General features: G+C 36.0%; 1 protein-coding gene across 1 annotated transcript in view; it reads right to left on the bottom strand.

Moving 5' to 3' along the window:
• The window catches only part of LOC106880169 (prolyl endopeptidase), a 38,339-nt gene extending 18,775 nt beyond the window's left edge, over positions 1-19,564 (bottom strand). The window contains exons 1-6 of the mRNA XM_014930014.3: positions 19,425-19,564; positions 8,041-8,168; positions 6,365-6,460; positions 5,050-5,218; positions 4,199-4,300; positions 3,470-3,609 (exon numbers count right to left, since the gene is read on the bottom strand). Coding sequence (XP_014785500.2) covers positions 3,470-3,609; positions 4,199-4,300; positions 5,050-5,218; positions 6,365-6,460; positions 8,041-8,168; positions 19,425-19,490 — 701 coding nt within the window. The 5' untranslated portion in view covers positions 19,491-19,564. The remainder of the gene's footprint in view (positions 1-3,469; positions 3,610-4,198; positions 4,301-5,049; positions 5,219-6,364; positions 6,461-8,040; positions 8,169-19,424) is intronic.
• Between the last annotated feature and the right edge of the window lie 2,624 nt (positions 19,565-22,188).

The following is a 22,188-nucleotide window of genomic DNA, read 5'->3' as shown; positions in this document are numbered from 1 at the left end:
TGTATGTATATATATATATATGTATATATATATATATGTATATATATATATATGTATGTATATATATATGTATGTATATATATATATATGTATGTATATATATATATATATGTATGTATATATATATATATATGTATGTATATATATATATATGTATATATATATATATATATGTATATATATATATATGTATGTATATATATATATATGTATATATATATATATATATATGTATATATATATATATGTATGTATATATATATATATGTATGTATATATATATATGTATGTATATATATATATATGTATGTATATATATATATATGTATGTATATATATATATATGTATGTATATATATATGTATGTATATATATATGTATGTATATATATATATATGTATGTATATATATATATATGTATGTATATATATATATATGTATGTATATATATATATATATATATGTATGTATATATATATGTATGTATATATATATGTATGTATATATATATGTATGTATATATATATGTATGTATATATATATGTATGTATATATATATGTATGTATATATATATGTATGTATATATATATATATATATATATGTATATATATATATATATATACACATAAACACACGCACACGTCTACTATGAAGCCATCTCCCTCTCTACTACACTTCAACTCAGTCAAAGAGACTTGTCTTGTAAGTTACACAACATCATTAGTGCCAACACCACAGAAACAGCACCCACTGTACTCTGGATATTTCCATGATTTGTTTAGGTTAGATACAAAGTATTAACCCATCAAACCTACATCATCCAAAAATGACTTATTAAGTAGACTACAGAAAATGACCAACACAAAATATGATGAAGACTACCCAAAACATGCGATTATGATGTTATTGTAGCAATTGATGAAGCTACATAACATAAGTGCAAGGGATAGTTGAAGATCAAATACAAATGAATAATCTAGGACAGGTTAGAAAGAGACTATTCCAAAACAAATTTGGAAGTGAAAGTGCCAGGGAGGTGGAACAGACAGAACAACAGAAAAGTTGCATTTTGAAAATAGAATAACAACCTGTAATTTGGGACGAAGATAGTTTCAGGGATAGAAGCTTTTTCTCCAGACTTCAGGTTTCCAAATTGCATATTTTTTTGTCCACAGTTCACTTGGGCATTGGCTGAACAAGAAGCTGATGAAGTATACTGGCAGTAAGGGTAGCTATAAAAACTTGGATAACCTCCATAGTAAGGGTAGCTATATTGATACCAAGACTGAGAGTATGATTGGCCACCTACATGGGAATAGGATGCCGTTTGGTTTGAAAAGAAAGACGAACTTGACGGGGTGGTATTAAATGTTTTAGGATTAGAAACAGATGTAGGAGATGTGGGTGGAGATTGATAACTTGGAGATTTTGAATAGAAACTATCAGAAACTGGTGTCACTGGAGAAGTAGAATAAAAGGACGAAGTTTGTGGTGCTGAATAAGAATAGTTCCCTGACTGTTGCCATGGTGTAAAGTATGATGGCGCTGGATAACAACTGTCCTGTTGTTGATTAAAGTTTGGGGGCATGTTGTAATTATTTTGTTGTGTGGTTGGCAAATGGCCAGTATTGACTGCCTGATACTGGTGGTGGGTCTTGTTTTTATTATATTGTTGGGAGGGCAACTGACAATGTGTTGTGGGGCCTGAGTTAGACATGTAACCATTATTTAGGTTGTTATGTTGCTCTATAGCTGAGTAGTAACCATTATTTATGTTGTTAGATTGCTTCATAGCTGGGTTGTAGCTGCTCTGGTTACAGCCTGATTGCGCTATAGCTAAGTAATTATTATTGTTATCGTTGTTGTTTGACACTCTTGTAGCCAGATAATTGTTACTGTTGGATAACTCAGTATTTGGGTTAATGCTATTGCTAGAAAACCCCATAGCTGGATAATTATAATTGTAGTTACTTCTGCAATTATTAGCTGGGTAGTTAACGCAATTATTGGTGGCAGTGATTTTATAATTATTGTTGTTACTAGGCACACTTTGCTGTGAGTATTTTGCAGACGATGAAGTGGTTTGCTCCTTTGGACCAGAAAATAAACAGTACTGCTGATTATAATAACCAGTAGGGTTTGGTGAATAAGGCCTTCCATTTTGATAACCATGCAATGGTGTCGCCCAGCCACAGTTCTGATTATATGGCAAATAATTATTATTTAATTTGTTACAATTTCGTTCAAAATCTGAAGAATTCTGCAAACTAGTATCCTGAGAACAATTTTGCTGACTTTTATTTTTTTGATTTTTCTTCTTTTTTGTTTTATTCGTTTTTGTTTCCAAAGAAGATTCTTTTACTTTCTGAGAAGTATCTGGTTTCATTAACTGACTTGATGTGCATGAAATACCACCAGAAGCAGAAGAAAGAGGATGAGATAAGTAAGACGGTGGGGCACCGGCTCCAAATATTGGCTTCTGCCACTCATTTACAGCAGCCATTGCCGTGCCAGACATTGTATATGTAGAGCCATATGAACTAGAATAATTGTGGTAGGGATTCTGCCACTGGTTGGGATAGCTATAGGAATCAGAGACTTGAGTAGATTGCCTGGATGGAAAAGAGCGAAGTTGTCGGTCAGTAGAACATGCCAAGTTGAAAACTGACCACAGTTAAAGATTGTAATTTATAGAAAATAATATTTAAAAAGAATAAAATATAAGTTTTACATTTAAAAAATATCATTTGAAAATTTTCAATATATCATCTGAATATATTATCTACATATGTAGAAAAAAATTAACTTCAAATTGAAAGTGGAAAGACTTTTAAACATCTGAAAATAACAGTCATTTGGATTTTGGACATGCTAACATGGCAAAAGGAACATGAAATGATGGTGATGAAGTTGTTGGCACTCCGTCGCTTACGACGTCGAGGGTTCCAGTTGATCCGATCAACAGAACAGCCTGCTCGTGAAATTAACGTGCAAGTGGCTGAGCACTCCACAGACACGTGTACCCTTAACGTAGTTCTCGGGGATATTCAGCGTGACAAGGCTGACCCTTTGAATTACAGGCACAACAGAAACAGGAAGTAAGAGCGAGAGAAAGTTGTGGTGAGAGAGTACAGCAGGGTTCGCCACCATCTCCTGCCGGAGCCTCATGGAGCTTTAGGTGTTTTCGCTCAATAAACACTCACAACGCCCGGTCTGGGAATCTAAACCGCGATCCTATGACCGTGAGTCCGCTGCCCTAACCACTGGGCCATTGTGCCTCCACGATGGTGATGATACTTTGTGTAAAAACAAAAAAAATGACCAGATGGTCATCAATGAAATGCAAGTGTGATATCTGTTTTATTAGAAATGACCTGGGGGCTAAACAGCTAACTAAGAGCTGGATGTCAAATTACCATCAGCATCACGTTAGCTGTTAAATATAAAACCCTCAGCTAACAACTTACATTTTCCATTTCGGCTCATTTTGAAACTGAACTGTCAACAGGTCTTCGTCTTGATCAGTGCCCAACCTGTGGTAATATAGCTTATTATACAGATTGGTGGTTGTCTCTGTGCCATCTGATTTGCCTTCAACAGGATATCTCTGCAGAAACGAAAGAGAACAACAGATGAATGTAATCAGAACAGCTCGGTTTTAATAAGAGAATGCATCTAAACGTAAATGACAAATTTTAACCAAGGTTCAATGAATTGTTGTAGAGACATTGTCAGAAATGCTAACCCCAAACACCAAATATACCTGAGATGAAGATCATTAGATTCTTTAGAAAAAACTATTTAAAAAAAAAAAAAAGAAACAGGCTATATTATTAGCATTATCCTGCGTTTGAGAATTTAAAATCACTTCTCTAACTTTCTAAGACATCTCAACGGTTCTAAAGCAAACGTCATTTGTTTGTTTACATTCATCGTAATTTGAATTTAACGTATGATAGCGTCTCATAAAGTGAGATTTCTATACATCTTAAATTTGCAGAAGAATTTGAGGTGGGTAGTTTAGCTTAATCGGTTAGAGCAGCGCGACGCGTAATCACGGAGGTACGAGTTCGAGTCTCATAGCTGGACACCTACACTTTTTTCTGCAAAATAGGGGTAGTTTATCCTGTTCAGGCTATATTATTAGCATTATCCTGCGTTTGAGAATTTAAAATCACTTCTTTAATAATACTTACGTTGTAAAACATTCCTTTGTTATCATGAGTCCATGCCATGCTTGAGAATTTTACATGCTTTAGTGTATCAGGAAGATCTTCACCAGAAGGAGCTTTTTTGAACTGAAAGAAATAAAAATTCATATACACGTTTTTAATGATTTTAAGCAAATTAATGCTTGCAAACTTTTCATTATGTATAATTTAAAATTCATAAAATGGCCATTTTCATAATAAAAATTCAAAGTTAAATCAATGCAACAAAAATAATTTTCAACTAATATTCAAATTTCCTCTTAAAAGGGTATCTAAAGATCTTTTAGATACCCTTTATTATAATTTTATTACAATTTTATTACAATTTTAATAATAATTATTACCTTTAAGGTTTTTATTCTCATGCTAGCCATTTGATATGATCGGTATTTTAAATAACGATCTTATCCTCATTTATATAAATTCTCTCGCGCGCACGCACGCGCACGCGCACGCACACGCACACGCACACACACACACACACACGTATAAATACAGCCTCTCAGTACTTAAATACTACCGAAATATTCTTAGTTGGAGCTATACACCACTAAGGAGGTCAGAATAATATCAAAATGTAGGATTTAATAATATCAAAATATCGGAACATCTGCCTTTGACTAACATTATTTTCTTTCTTTCTTCTCAGTTTTCTAGTAATCTTCTTAATGTTTCATGTAACAATAATTTTACACTAAGTTAATTATTCAAATTACAGTCTATAATTGTCTGTTAAGCTTTCTCCAATTCATGTCTTGCAAGACAGGAAATTAAAGACCAAGAGTTTTACTAATGTTTGTTCCTCATAAATCCAGGTAAACTTTCCGGATACCAACCTGTATTGTGATCCAGTCTGAACCACATTTACTGAGTCCATAAGCAAAATAGGAACCATCCTCAGAGAAGGCTGTGCCACTGATTGACAGGGTGCCATCTTCAGACAAGGAGTTGGGATCTAGAAACACACAGGGTTCACTTTTCAAGTCATCCTGAACATACAAAACACTAAAAAAGAAAAAAAAAAGAAAATACTAACAATCCTTCATTTTACTTTGATGCACAATTTTTAGGCACAGCTGTGGTTGTATGGTAAGAAGTTTGCCTCCCTAATCACTTGGTTTTGGGTTCAGTCCCACTGCGAGTAGATTTGGTAGATGTAGACTGAAAGAAGCCTATTGTGTGTGTGCACGTGTGCATGTGTATGTGTGTGCATGCGTATTACTGTCTCCTTGCCATGACATCATATGACACAAGTAAACAAATTTATTATCATGCAAGCAGTGTCCATTTCCAATCTTCCATGAAACATGTCTAGTCAAGGGGAAATATTACCTTCCTTGGAAACTGGAAAGGATTAGTAACAGGAAGAGCATCTGGCCATAAAAAAAATCCGCCTCAACAAATTCCATCCAATCCATGCAAGCATGGGAAAGTGGACATTAAACTGAAGATGATGATGATGATGAATTACTTGAATGAGAAAACATTTGTAACAATGTATTACCAGAGAGAAACCACAGACCAATCAACTGAATAGTTATTGTCTATATTCTGTCACCAGTGCCAAACTATATCCATGGTCAAGATGCATAAGTGATTTTGGCTTAATGTATACCGTCTACAGAGGTATAAATAAGTACCATCACAAATACTTCTCCCTAAAAACACAATGCATTCCAGAAGTTTTGAAACTTGTTTTAAGGAATGACATTTATTAATTTGAAGAAGTACAAAACTCTGAGCTCCTTCACAGTAGGATCCTCTCACTTCAATGCACTTTATGAAGTGGTTGGAACACTACAAGACTCCACGGAAGTCACAGAAAAATGTAAAACTAGTTGCATATTTGATGGCATATATGACAGTTTTTCTCTCAAGAAAAACAATCTCCCTGGGTCCTATATGCAAAGTTAAGCCCACAAGACATGCTTTAATGCACTAAAAATTCTCGCCCAAGGTGTCATGCAATGGGACTGAACTCAAGTTCACATGATTGGAAAGCAAGCTTTTTAACCACCAGCCACTCCTGCACCTATGTATCAAATAGTAGAAAAAGAAAACAAAATAAGCAGCAGTAACTTTATCTTAAATTCAGTGAAAATACAAATATATTCTAAGAAAAATCTCAACTGAAAAGCTGCAAGTACTGACCTCTGATTCTGTAAGCCAGAATTGCAATAGTAATAATAGGATCCCCCATGCTCGGCAGGTGAGCTGTATTTAGCAAAGTTCCATTTCTCTGTCAAGCTGAAAGAAATAATAAAAGCAATGAAGAAAAAACATCTATTACATATTTAAATAATATGTATAAACTATTCATAAAGCAAATGTTTATAGGATCAGGTGGATCAACTTCAGTTCAATGCTGGGTATACAGAACTTAGCCTAAAGAGATGGAAGACAAAATCAATAATCCAAGAGGAATTTGAACTTATAAAGGAATGTTTCTAGCTTCAGAGCAAATTCTGTAAGACTTTATATAATGGTGCAACTCACTACATGACTGGCACTTATTGAAAGGCTAAGTCACAGATCTTAAGTCACAGAATGTAAAAGGACTTTAAAATATTCTTTTCTACTCTAGGCACAAGGCCCGAAATTTGGGGGGAGGGGCCCAGTCAATTAGATAGACCCCAGTACACAACTGGTACTTAATTTATCGACCCTGAAAGGATGAAAGGCAAAGTTAACCTCAGCAGAATTTGAACTCAGAACGTAAAGACGGAAGAAATATCGACCCAAACATTTTCTCCACTTATTATTTCTGGGAATCTTGTGGTAATAGTCTTCAGACACCTCCTTCGTAGGATCCTATCAAAAGCACCATCATTACACTTTCTCCCAATCATTAACAGCTGTTCCTTCCTGGACCCACTTCAGGGTCCCAGTGACATGCAACCATTGTGCTTCCACCCTACACTTCCCAGAACAAGTCACATGTTTATTGCTGATTGTACCGGCATTGGATGGAGACCAGAAAGTATTTTTCAAACCAACTCTTCTACCTAAGATCCAAATGCATCCCTTGTTAACACACGCAATGGACAATGTTGTGTGGTTATCTTTACTAACCATTTTTATATTGTAGCATTTGGTGAACTTATACCAGACACCAAGCTGGTATTTTTTACTAGACCTACAAATTTTCCTAGGTCATTCCCTCTGAAACTGCATCCATGTGGAAAACACAACTGATGTTACCAGCTTCAAACTCAATCCACAATAATTTAAATCAACTATTAATTGAACTCTGTGTGTGTGTGGGGGGGGGGGCACTCCGTCGCTTACGACGTCAAAGGTTCCAGTTGGTCCGATCAACGGAACAGCCTGCTCGTGAAATTAACGTGCAAGTGGCCGAGCACTCCACAGACATGTGTACCCTTAACGTAGTTCTCGGGGATATTCAGCGTGACACAGTGTGACAAAGCTGACCCTTTCAATTACAGGCACTACAGAAACAGGAAGTAAGAGTGAGAGAAAGTTGTGGTGGAAGAGTACAGCAGGGTTCGCCACAACCCCACTGCCAGAGCCTCGTGAAGCTTTAGGTGTCTTCACTCAATAAACACTCACAACGCCTGGTCTGGGAATCGAAACCGCGATCCTATGACCACGAGTCTGCTGCCCTAACCACTGGGCCATTGCGCCTCCACATTAATTGAACTAATATCACCTAATTATTTCAATGCCTTAGTACTGGAGAACTTTAAAAGAAAAAAAAAAATTACCTGCTCTATTAAATTAATATTTAAAAAAGAAATTGAATTAATAAAACAGCAATATGAACAGTATTTTAAAATGTAGCTCTCAAAGAAGACATTTCAACAAACCTTTCTTGTATCTTCTGACGATGAGGACACTGCTCAATAAATGGGTGGCTGATAGAATTCTGAGCATCAACAAATGCAATGGTTTCTTCAACGTCAGGATCTTCTAACCATCGGTAAGGATCTGCAACCTAGACAATTATAATTGGGTTAATAATAATAATGATTTCAAATTTTGGCACAAAGCCAGCAAGTTTGTATGGTGGGGAAATCAATTAATCAACCCCGGTGCTTGACTGGTGTTCGTTTTATCAACCCAAAAGGGATGAAAGGGAAAGGTGATTTCAATAGAATTTGAACACGGAACGTAAAAACGGATGAAATGCCACTAAGCATTTTGCCCAGCATGCTAACAATTCAGCCAATAATAATGGTTTCAAATTTTGGCACAAAGCCAGCAGTTTGGGGGCAGGGGCTAATTCAATTACATCAACCCCAGTGCTCAACTGGTATTTATTTCACTGACTCTGAAAGGATGAAAGACAAAGTCACAGAAATGGTGCAGGCTTCTGCCTGGCTGGCTCTTGTGAAACCGTCCCACCCATGCTAGCATGGAAGGTGGACATTAAACGATGATGATAAACAACGGTCTTATATTAATGGGTACAAACAAGTACATAAAATCCATATAAAAGATACACAACCTTGAAGTAATGTCATGTAAATGCAAGTGATAGTGCTTTCTGGATAGCTGAGCATTGTGGATGGTTACTGGGACAAGTTTTTGTGGTACAAGCACTGATCACCAGCCTGTCTTATCACAGATCAATCCATGAAAGGTATGAACACACCATGCTATCCCAGATCAATGATGATTGAATCTGTGATAAATTAGGATACCTGTAACAACCTTTATTGAACTACGAGGTATTAGAGAGAAGAAGTTTTTTTTTAAAAATTGGTCAATTCCAATGTCATACGACTAAGAAAATCTATGATTACATTTGATATAAACCACTACAGTGGCGTGTTGAAAAATGGGAGGAACTAGATTAACAAGCAAGCGTTTAATTTTTAATTAGTGGAAATTTACTAATTAACTAATTCCATAAGGTGAAAGAATTTCTTATGCACTTTTATATGGTTGATTGGCTTCACTAATCAGATTATGTAATTATGTAATCTGCAACAAACCATGACCAACAGAAAAAAATTTTTTAAATGGATCAGATGTGTGGACTAGCTGTTATCCAAACTAATCTAACTGAACTTAATCTGAAAGGCTGGCTGTAAAGTGGTTATAAAGATTATATTATACAAGTCATTAGGAAATAAAACAATTTCCTCCTGTGTGTTTATCAGCTCAAGTACATAGAAACTGAAAGGTATTAGCCACGCCAATTCATTGATTAGAGCGTACACGTTTTCCTAAATAAAACAAAAAACAAAAACAAATCTGATTATTAGATAATTTCAAGACCTAATTAGCAAATAATTTAATGGTACAAGCTCAAAATTTTGACACGTGCACTACTTAGAAACAAGAGTACTCTACTAATCGTGATAAAACAATATGCATTTAGAGAAAGATTTATTGGAATATTTGTGTCAAGTGAGTTCAGAATGACTTCTGCGGGTTTGAAGTTCATACAAAATAGACGTTTGTTTACTTCAAAGTAAACAAATACAGTTATGTAGGATATTAATGGCACTATGTATTTCATAGAAGAGGGGTTCAGATATTATATTATACGAGGAAAAGGTGAGTGCTAAGCAGAGAGGAGGCAGTAAGCAAAAGCTGCCAAACAGAGAGAGAGTAGGATTAACTGTTGTTCCATTAGCCGTTTGAACTGAATAACTTAACAGAAAATAGAAAATCGGTGGGGGGGGGGGGGGAGATGTGGATACAAATTTGTTGATTATTTCTTTTTTATTTTATTAAGGATTTATTTTAATTGTAATTTTTTTTTTTTTACTTTATTTGTATAAATATTAAATAAGAAACATATTAAAAATCTGACAATATCAATGGCCTTCATCAGAAATCCCTCTTAACTTTTATATAGTTAAATAAGAAGGGGAAGATTACAACCTAAATTCTAATGGTTTTAAAAAGCCAGTCATTTAGAGAGAACTAACTAGGAAATATAATCTATAACGGGATAAAACCAGAAGCAATGTCATCAACAAATTTGAAATACATTTGGCCTTTCAGTATAGGTCATCATATTGCATCAATAGATTTTTACAACAAAGTGCTGCTGACTTCTGGTAAAGATTATTAGAGATGATATAACCATATCGTCATTTAGTGATTCAATAAATCAATAATCATCAATCCTTTTTATGATAATATCTATAAAGAAATTACAGTCTACGTTTCAATAAATTCTGATGGTCTTGGATTCAGTCCTGCTGCAGGCACTGTGTGGAAGCCAGTCTTTTGTGAATGTGTGTGTGTGTGTGTGTGTGTGTGTGTTCGTGTTTTATTCTTCTCCCACTGCTTGAATGGGAATCAGCTCCTTTGCATATCCGTTACTTAACAGTTCAGCAAATGAGACTAAAAGAATAAGATAGAATTAGAATAAGTAGCAGACATAAAAAAAATAAGTACTGGAGGTGATTTCTTTGGCTAAACCCTTTCAAGGTAGTGCCCCCCCCCCTCCATGATTGCAGTTCAATCACTAAAGTAAAAGAGAAGCTCCATGCAAAATCTTAATTTCAGAACTATTCTTTTATTCTCTTATTTGGTTCGGTCATTTGACTGCGGCCATGCTGGATCACTGCCTTTTTAAATGAACAAATTCTTTGTAAGCCTAGTACTTATTCTACCAGTACCTTTTGCTGAACCGCAAAGTTACGGGGACCGTAAACACACCAACATCGGTTGTCAAGCGCAGGTGAGGGGGGACAAACGACACATATACATATATATATATATATATATATATATTATTACAATTAAAAGGGTAAAGGATTATCAATTTATTAATAAATTAATAATTTTTACCAAGTCCTTCGGTATGTATGTATGTATGTATATATATATATATATATATATATATACAACGGGCTTCTTTCAGTTTCCGTCTACCAAATCCACTCACAAGGCTTTGGTTGGCTTGAGGCTATAGAAGACACTTGCCGAAGGTGCCATGCAGTGGGACTGAACCCAGAACCATGTGGTTGGTAAGCAAGCTACTTACTACACAGCTACAATCAGTTCTAGAATAGAAAACTGGATGTTAAACTTGGAATAGAATACAAATTCTTACAAATAAGAACAGGCCAAAATATTGTTAAACCTATTTTAGATTCACACACAACCTGTATAGAAGTTGACCATCAGTAACAGAAGAAGATGCCTTCATCAAATTCACAACTAGAGATTTTTCTTTTGTTCCAACACATTCATATTTACATATTCTGGTTTATTGCCAAACACACCTCAACCAATTTTTGTTGAATCATCCTACTTGCCGTTCCTCAAATCCAGAAGGTTCGGTTAGCAGAATATTTGCTTCTTTCTACCTTCCAAACCTATCTTCTAATCATAAACTCTTACCACTTACCTATAATTATGGTCATTGTGTTACAGGTTCTCTACTTACTGGTTACATACAAAATGTAATTCTAACAGCATTCCACTCCTCACCGTCAAATACTGAACACCTGAGTTGGCCTTCATAAACACCATCAGTATACAATCTGTCTCACCATCAACTTCAAAATGTAAAAGTAGGTATATACCATTTCCTAAAAAAGCTTATGATTTCACAGATGTATAATGCTTAACATAATTTGCAGAGGTTGGGCAGTAGAAACAGAATGGGTAGAGCACTGGCCAAAATCTCAATTTTGAGATGAATAAAATTAACACTATGTGTGTGTGTGTGTGCATATATATACACATATACACACTGTAAATGATGGCATAAAAGAGACAGAAGCAGATTAGACCCAGCCCAATATCAGCAGCAGATATTCTGAAAAGAAAGTTTTTAAGACACAGGAGTGGCTGTGTGGCAAGTAGCTTGCTTACCAACCACATGGTTCTGGGTTCAGTCCCACTGCGTGGCACCTTAAGCAAGTGTCTTCTACTATAGCCTCGGGCCGACCAAAGCCTTGTGAGTATATTTGGTAGACGGAAACTGAAAGAAGCCTGTCGTATATATGTGTATATATATATGTATGTGTGTGTGTATATGTTTGTGTGTCTGTGTTTGTCCCCCACCCAACATCGCTTGACAACCGATGCTGGTGTGTTTACGTTCCCGTAACTTAGCGGTTCGGAAAAGAGACCAATAGAGTAAGTACTAGGCTTACAAAGAGTAAGTCCTGGGGTTGATTTGCTCGACTAAAGGCGGTGCTCCAGCATGGCCGCAGTCAAATGACTGAAACAAGTAAAAGAGTAAAGAGTAATGCATTAAAGCATGAAATATTTAAAGCAATCTTGCCTATAGAACCTAGGACAATGTTTTTGCAACATTGTTTTTGGTAGGGTGGGAATAAGGCATTTTATATACCATCAAATACAGCACACACAGAGAGGGCATAATAGATTTCCATCCAATAAAATCAAGACACACTATCCACAATGTTACTTAGAGAAACGACACTTGTCTGCATGAAAATTCTAAAATTCTTGGATATGTTATTTTGAGGATACATTTTGGTTCCTTGTCACCATCATCTTTGTCTCTCCTTCACACACTGGAGTTACACCGATTTTCCTTCTACTCAACCTCAGTATGCAACTGGTACTTATTTTGTCGACCCCGAAAGGATGAAAGGCAAAGTTGACCGCGGCAAAATTTGAACTCAGAACATAAAGACAGACGAAATACCGCTAAGCATTTCACCCGGTGTGCTAATGTTTCTACCAGCTCACCGCCTACATGCAGACAGAATTGAAGAAGGGAGCAGTAAAATGGAAAAGAGGTGAGGGATTAGTGATGGGCATGGTGGGGTAGGTTGAGTAGAAGGAAAATCGGTGTAACTCCAGTGTGTGAAGGAGAGACAAAGATGAAGGTGACAAGGAACCAAAATGTATCCTCAAAGTAACATATCCAAGAAGGTGAATAGAAAAGAACATAGTAACAGAAGACAGAGAAAGGGGGAGGTGGGGAGCATTGCACTGTGGCCATGCTAGGACACCATCTTGAAGAGCTTTAATTGAACAAAATGGTAGGGCCCCAGCATGACCACAGCTCACAAGCTGAAACTAGAAATGGAAAAGAAAAATCGACTGCATTATTTTTTAAAACTTGGCACCTATTTTATCGGTCTCTGTGGATGAAATGCTAAGTTATAGACACAAACAAACCAACACCATTTGTCAAGTGGTGGAGAGAGAGAAACACATGACAGGCTTCCACACAGTTTCCATCTACCAAATTCACTCACAAGGTATTGGTCAACCTAAAACTTGCCCGAGGTGCCGAGCAGTGGGACTGAACTCAAAACCACATGGTTGCAAAGCAAACTTCTTAACCACACAGCCATGCCTGTGCCTAATGCCAAACCAAACTGCACAAAAAGACTTGGCAAGAGTTAGACATATGCAACAAATTATTAGAATGGCAGTAATGATGCTTGCAGAAATAGCTGCAGCAAGAACGACTGTTTCACTACATTTCTCTTTCTCCTGTATACCTACATGTGCATACATGTGCATATTGCCACATATGCACAAACCAAGTTATTCATCCAGTTGTCTAACATCTGTTTTCTTATGCTTGCATGTGATGGATATATATATAGGTGGAGGCATGGCTGTGTGATAAGCAGTTTGCCTCCCTATTCACATGGTTCTGGGTGCGTCTTGGATTAGAGTTTTCTACTGTAGTTCCAGGCTGATCATAACCTTGTGAGTGGATTTAGAAGATGGAAACTGAAAGGAGCCCATTATGTGTGTTTCTCTGTGTGTGTGTATGGATTTAATTTCATTATGTTGGAAACTAGCAGTGTAGAAGGTTTCAAGGTCCCATGAGATCATGACAATTCCTGTCAGGTATGAAGTGGTGGGTAGCAGAATCAGCATAGCACAGTGTTATTCAGATCTATTTTGCCCTTCGTTCCTCCTCAGGTTGAAAACTAAATACCAGTCAGATATAATTGACTGTACCCTTAAAGGTTCAGCATGCTCATAGCTCAATAATTGAAACATTGAAAAGATCCTTATTGATCAAGGAAGAAGAATTGCTCAGGAGATAAAAAAAAAAGAGCAAAGGACAAGAGACAGAAGAGACAACTGCTTTTAAAGGAACGCCTATATGGTGCTTCCGTTTTATGAAGAGGAATGGTTTTTCCCACACATAAATGAAATGCATTACAGGTGTACTTGTCAAAATTTACCTAATTCCTTACAAAACCTTTTTTCCAAATTTTAAGCCCCAAAAATTAGGGGGTTCCTTATACATGTTAAAATACGGTATCTCTTTGCTACTGATAATTCTCATCGTCTCTTCTAAATGTGAATAGCTATCTAGCTTCTCTACAACAAGAACCTGTTGTGCACCCACTCTCATACTTTAACCCCTCACCTCCTAACTTAACCTTACTCCCACCATCCTCAAGGTTCATAGTTTTGTGAGCCCATAGCAACCTCAGTAGTACTGGTGGCATGAAAAAAATGCAGACAAAAATCACTCTATGGCATTTGAAAGGGTCTCCAGCAGTAGAAACCATACCAAAGCAGACATTGGAGAATCATGATGTAATTGTGGAGCCTCTCTAGCCTTGCTAGTTACAAAATGACCTTATTAGAGCAGGTGTAAAAAAAGAGAATTTTAAAAATACCCAGTACACTAAGCAAAGGGGTTGCTATATTGTGCAGTGACACTGAGAGGAGTAGTTCAAATGTGACTTGACTTATTTAGGAGAAGTTGCCATGCAACTACATAAAAGCTCTCACATTGTTTTCTTTTATCTGTTTAACAAAGCCAGATAGATTTTAATTGTGCAGTCATTTGCATGGATCATAGCACTTTTTAAGTGTTAACTCACTCCACTGCATAAAGACTGGTAATGTATACATTGCCCAGGGAATGAAAGTTAACTAATGAACACAGCCGGGACCAATCAGCACCGGTTCATAACATTCAGCAATTTTCTACTAATATACAGGGTGTCCACAAAGTCTGGGTACATGGAGTATATAAAATCATAACATAAACAATTAAATATAAGAAATAATAATTTCTTAAAGTATGTGTTAATCCCCATGTGGGTACATGGAGTAAATAAGATAATAGTATAAACAATTAAATATAAGTAATAATAATTTCTTAAAGTATGTTTAATCCGCATGTACCCAGACTTTGTGGACACCCTGTATAATCTCATTATATATATAATTCATTTAACTTTTGGTGGACAACCTATCTCATTCTAATTTTACTGAAAATTTGTCCTATAAAAGGTAAAACAGACATGTATGTCAAGTATAGAACAATCAAGTCTTTGGGTCAATTCCAAAGTAGGCATCATGTTGTTTATTTAGACAGAACATTTAATACAACACATCTTGGTTCAAATACCTGTTAGAAATAAGTTATTCAGGAAACACTATTTGTGATAATACTATTCTAGAAATAGGAGTTAAGTCTCTTATTATGCAGTAAATGGTAGCCAAAGATGAGTTAATATATTTCCTAATAGCAGCCAGGGGTATGAGCCAATCTCTCTCAAATTACATTGTAGTGTCTTTAAACATTGGCCTGTATAGTTTTTAAGGGTTCTTGGAAATATCTATATTCTTTCTAGATTATTTGTTTTATTAAATAAAATTACTGATATGTCAGCAGTGTTTGTTAATCATACTAAACTTAATATAAGGATAAAGCCACAGATATTAGCTACAATAAATATATTAAAGATATCACAAGTATTAAACTTTACTCATCCCACTGTTGAGTCAAAGAGAGAGCTTCAACATTAGACATGGAAAACCATTTTTGAGAAGAGGGCTGCATGAGGCATGGCTCATTATCAGGTGTGCCGTGCTCCTTTTCAAGACAATTTTTATATCAGGTGTGCCATTCCAAAAAACCTGCAGGCCACAGTTTGACCAGGACTACTCCATATAGTTGCTTCACTCGCTAGACATAGCAGTAAAAACTCAAATCACATTCCACTTTTATCTTTCACTTATTTGTCATTTGACTGTGGCCATGCTGGGGCACTGCCTTAGGACTTATTTTTTGAAGCCTAATACTTATTTTATCGGTCTCTTTTACTGAAGTGCTAAGTTATGGGGACATAAATACATCACCACTGGTTATCAAGCAATGGTGGGGGACAAACACAGACACACATATTATCAACATTGTTTAACATCTTCCTTCCCTGCTGGCATGGGTTGGACGGTTTGACAGGAGTTGGCCAAGCTGGAGCCTGCACCATGCTTCTGTGTTTGTACATACATGTATATGGACATATATACAATGGGCTTCTTTCAGTTTCCATCTACCAAATCCACTCACAAGGCTTTGGTTGGCCCGAGGATACAGAAGACACTTGCCCAAGGTGTCACACAGTGGAACTGAACCTGGAACCATGTGGCTGAGAAGCAAGCTTCTTACCACACAGCCACACCTGTTTAAAAAGAAAACTGATGTATTGCTTAATGTTATCCTGAATTCCCTGTAAACAGGCAAAAGACAAGATGGTCACAGCTGGAGTGAGTATAAACAAACATCTGCTTGATCAATGTTGATCATGTCTTGAGTTTGGTGCTTTGAACTGCCTGGTCAGACAAGGGAGGAGGCTCTTAAATAATCACTTGACCTGCTAGAAATAACAGCCAAATCTCCAATAAATCACATCCCTTAAATTCAGCAAGATGCAGTATACGTTTTTGATCATGTATTATATAACAAAATTGCCCTTGGGCTGAACAAGAATCCTACCGTCCTAAAAAGGGAAAGGACACCCTGGATACATCACTATATTCCGTTCTAAAAAGAACCCTTATTTCTTTGGATGTATTTTAAACATCCACAGATTGCAACGGGATTGTTTGCCCCACACTTCCATATGTTTTCAGTTACTTTTTATAGTTTTTATCTTTTACTTGTCATTGGACTGTGACCATGCTGGAGCATTGCCTTGAATTGTTTTAGTTCAACAAATCAAGCCCAATATTTTATTTTTGAAAACTAGTACTTATTCTATCGGTCTCCTTTGACCGAATCGCGAGGTTACAGGAACGTAAACAAACCAACACCAGTGTTGTCAAATTCACTCACACGCTTTGGTCGAGCCGGGTCTAGAGTAGAAGACACTTGCATAATGTGCCACGCAGTGAGATTGAACCCTGAACTATGTGGTTGGGCAGTAAACATCTTATCATACAGCCACGCATGAGCCTATGAACATTTTTCGAAAAATTTTCTGATTTTATAAAATGTGGGTCCCCGCCCCGAATCTGTTGCATCATAACTTCCACGAAAACGAATATTATTTAATGAAATGTTTTAGAAATACGATTTGGAGGGTGGAGATTTTGATTCTATCAGAATTTGTGACGAATTTTTTTTTTTTTTTTTTTTTTACGGGGATGGGGAGAAAAGTTTAGGAAAATTCATACGATGCGGCTTTGTTTCGTCATAACTTTAAAAAAAATTGGTAATTATTAAATGAAATTTCCTACAAATACCTTTCAGAGTGTTCAGAGTACGATTCTATCGGAACTTAATACGGAAAGAAATTTGGTGAGATTGTACACACTGACACACATCACATATCTACAAAACTTGAAATTTAAATTTAAAAAATAAATTGTGATACGTGTTAATATGTATATGTAAGAGTCCAGTTTTTGTTTTGTTTTTTAATATATAGTAAATTCCGATATAATCGCAATCTATACATTCTGAAATGTATTTGTAGAAAATTTCATTCAAAACTGCCCATTTTTCTGAAAGACAAAGCCGACTCCTGCGAATTTTCCAAAACTCCCCACACCAATCTCTGAAAATTTTTTATCCGATATAGTCTTAATCTGCATCATCTGAAGCGATTTGTAGAAAATTTCATTACAAAATATTCATTTTCTGTGAGTTGTGAGGAAACGAAGTCGGCGGGGAGCACATTTGTGTAGGTCAGACTAAAATGGTGAGGTATATGTTTAAAGAATTATAATTTCAGATGTTTAAAACATATACATGAAAAAATCTTGCAAAGTCAAAGAAAGATTACGGGAGCGGCTGAAAACACATCCGAAGAAATTTGGTATTTTGGCGGACTGGAGTTTCTTTGATAAAGGTCTGTTCGGGCAGGACTGATTTGAGGCTGAACAACAAGGTCCCTTTAAAAGTGCGTGTCATATCGCCACTAATCTAGTTTCAAGTCTTATTTCCTTATATTACCGAATAAAATTTTCTATATATGATGCATCTTGAATGCTAAATATAAACTAATTTAATTAATATAAGGCTAATTAAAGAAAAAATATTCTAAACTTTGTATTATAGCGGCAGGTTGTATCTCCGAGTAGTGATTACAATAAACGATTAATAAAGGCATTTTTATGAACAAGGCAACTGCCTGTATCAGGAATCTCATATTTACCGTTAACAAAGAATAACAGCATCAATAGTGAAAATGTTCGTTCTTTTATATAAATAAAACATTTGGGAAGAGAGAAATTAAATTAAGGGAAATAAGTTTCTCTATACTGTTTAGTCCATTCAGTTTCTCTATAATCATAGTCAAAAAAGGGGGGGGGGAGAAAAGCAGACAGTTGAATGCCGGTTCGATAATATAAAGCAGTGGTGAGTGACATTACCATTCGTTAGGATCCAAAGTGGTTACTATATGACTAATTAACCGTGCGTAAAGCTTGACAAAGAACTACTCAGTGTATCAAATGTTAATAAAAGAATTAGAACGTTTAACAATAAGGAAATAGAATTACTTATCAGGAAAAATCACAGCCTTCAGCTCATTCGACTTCATCCTAGTTGCGGAAAATGGGGATATGAAGCTCACTGAAGACGAAATTATGATGGATTTGAATTATTTAAAGATATCAAATGTCTTATTGTCTGTAATAAATAATTAAATAAACCTTTCGCCGCCGAGAAAAAAAGCCTTCATTCTTACACAAAGTAAACAATTTTTACTGCTGATGCAGGAAAAAAATAGCGCCAACTTAAAGAAAGTGTATTACTCGTTATGAGTGGATGTGTGCATGCGGAACAGAGAAAAACATGAAATAATGTTCTAAGAAACTAGGAACTACTTCAAGACATTTAAAGTACCAAGAAAATATATATATATATATATATCAATGGGAATGTAAGAGACTAAATTATTAACGGGTTTCTTGTGAATGAAAGAACGACCGGCATTTATGGAGCACCGACCCGGAAACCTAATTGGTAGCAGAGTAAATGCACAATGGAAAACTGTGATTCCATTTATTCACTTATGATACTCACTTTGTGTCCATGGTAATCATCAATAACTGATTCGTCACGACGAGCTTTAGGATAAGAAAACTCCATATCGTAGCGGCAGGTTGGTTGCAGATGACACAAGAAAATGAAGACAATGCAGTTTAAATAATCGAGTGGAGTGCGCATTCGCTCTCAATCACTTCCGCTTGTTAAGCCATTCATTCTCTACATCTTCGTTGTAAAACGTCACTACTACACGTGCTGTGTGTTTTTGATACACTGTGTATATGTCGGGTATTAGTAGGTCTGACGCCGAGTTATTAACGCTGGTCAAAGAGGATTTGTGATGCAGATATTATCTTCTCTAGACCACCACGTGACGTTGATAAAAATTTAAACTGGTATAACGACTTTTCACTGGGTCAAACATTGTTTGCTTAGAACCTACTTTCGGACTGTGGTTTAACGATGCCTGTATTGATTTATTACATAAATATAACACTTCGCCGTTTTACGAGACAGCATGTGGGTTTTCTATCAATTCTTCTCATATCTACACAAATGTGACTTCTGCCCCCATTCCCTTTGTTACCGCATAACTTTCAGAAAAATTGTTTTTAAATAAAATCTACAAATACGCTTCCGATGGCATAAATTTCAGTTATATTTGCTGTCAATAAATGTTCCCGTGGTGGGGAGAGGAGCTTCGGAAAATTCACATGAGTCGATTTTGTTACTTCATAACTTTCAGAAATTTTTTATTGAAATTTTCTATAAATATCTTTCAGAATGTATAGATAACGATTAAATCGGAATTTAATGTGTAAACAAAATTGGTGGGTACGCACACATACATACTGGCACACATCATATGTGTATCTTCAAAATGAAACTAGAAATCTCGATAGAAATTGTGACGCGTCAGTATGTTTGTGTACGTACACAGCATTTTGGTTGTTTCATATTAAATTCCAATATAATTGTAATCTACACTATTTCTATTTCTATTTCTATTCTATTTGTAGAGAATTTCATCAAAAAATAACCCTTTTTCTGAAAGTTATGAGAAAACGAAGTTTTCAAAAACTCCTCTCTCTATCCCGGAAAAAAATTTTCACCACAAATACCGATATAATCAGAATCTATACCATCGAAGCGTAAAAAAATTGTAGAAAATTTCATTTAAAAATATTCATTTTTTCAGAAAGTTATGACGAAATAAAATCGTGGGGACACATTTGTGTAGGTATGCCCAATTTTTAAATGCATTGATTAGTAACATTTACGATATGATAACCGAACTTATCATATAGTAGTTATTTTTTAAGCCTAAATTTCCTGCATGCCACATCCAATCATTTGTTATTTTATTTGTGGTTAGATATATTTGATTGTGTACCCCCTGTTACACTGTTCGAAAAAAATATTTTTTAAGGCGGGGTTGATTATAGGTTGAATCAGAGCAGACATGATTGCTGTTGAAACACTCTTAAAAGAACTGAATGGCATTGTTAGGGCGCTTAAAAAGATGAGTCGATCATGTTTGAAATGTTTTTAAAGGTAAGAAGAGATGATTACGGTTGAAAGGGCCACTCCATTGACAGGAAGGAGAATTAGGCTTAAAGAAGATCACAGTTGGAGCACTTTTTAAAAAGACTGGATGAACACGGAACACTTAAAAAGACAAGATTGGAATTTTTTTTTTTAATGAAGTGGCCGTCGTGGTTAGAACGCCTTTAGAAAGACGCGTGTTATGCATCCGCAAGCACACATTACTATACACGAGCACATGAATCTAAACATGCGCAAAGAAACCAGGCAGGTTATTTCGAGTTTCGAAATTTTTCTATTTGGGAGCCCGAAATATACTTTTACTTGGTAGGGAGACAGTAGAACCATTAACACTTCGGACAAAATGTCCAGCAGCATTTTCTTCCAGCTCTTAAAGTTTTGAGTACAAATCCTGCCGAAGTCAACTTGGCCTTTCATCGCTTTAGGGATCGATAAAATAAAGTAAACTGGCTGGGAATTGACATTTGCGTAGGGGGTGCAAACCGAGTTCCATAAATCTTTACAAACTAGGACTTGTTTTTTTATTTATTTATTTATTTATTTATTTTTGTTCTTTGTTCGGATCTTTCTGATTTGGCGGGCGCCACTTTTTATTTAGTGTGTTTTCTACCGAAACACTTTAAAACTTCGTGTACTTGTATATTTTGTCTTATAGAACAGAGAAAAATTTTTATATTGGAACTTATTTCATGTTAAAAGTTGTCGTAAACCTAACTTTGAGCTACTTTTTACAGATCACTTTTTATTCATTGTTTTCTCAACCTGAGAAAAGTAAGTAGGGGTTACAGCTTTGTTAAGCTATACGCAAACTGGTGTTAAGCTATGCGTAAACTTCACAAACTAGTGAAGACGAATCAAACTGTTTATTATTTTATGTACATCAGGGCTTAAGTCGCCAGATTCGTTTCACACTCACTGTTGACATTCTATTGTTTTTCGTCTCCTGCTGGAAATCCCTTTTGTTTTGCTGCTGACCAACTTCCTAGCTAGCCCGCAGCGAAGTTTCTGTCTACAGTTCGCCTATCACGAATCCTGCCCTACATAGCTCCCCGCCAGAACTGTTGACTGTCATTGGAAACGGGAAGGCATCTTAATTGTCCTGCCCATGCATGTGGTTACTCGATTCATTGGTGACTGTTCCTTGTAAAGGGTTGGTGTGATCTGTCTAGGACGGCCCCTGTTTGGTGGTTGGGCCACCTGAACGGGGCTGTCAATATCAAGATGGGCCGGTTTC

Source organism: Octopus bimaculoides, chromosome 4 (assembly GCF_046866305.1).
Source record: "Octopus bimaculoides isolate indiv1 chromosome 4, ASM4686630v1, whole genome shotgun sequence".
Taxonomy (NCBI): Eukaryota; Metazoa; Mollusca; class Cephalopoda; order Octopoda; family Octopodidae; genus Octopus; species Octopus bimaculoides.
The sequence above is the reverse complement of the archived record's forward strand: the minus strand, read 5'-3'. Positions and strand labels throughout refer to the sequence as shown.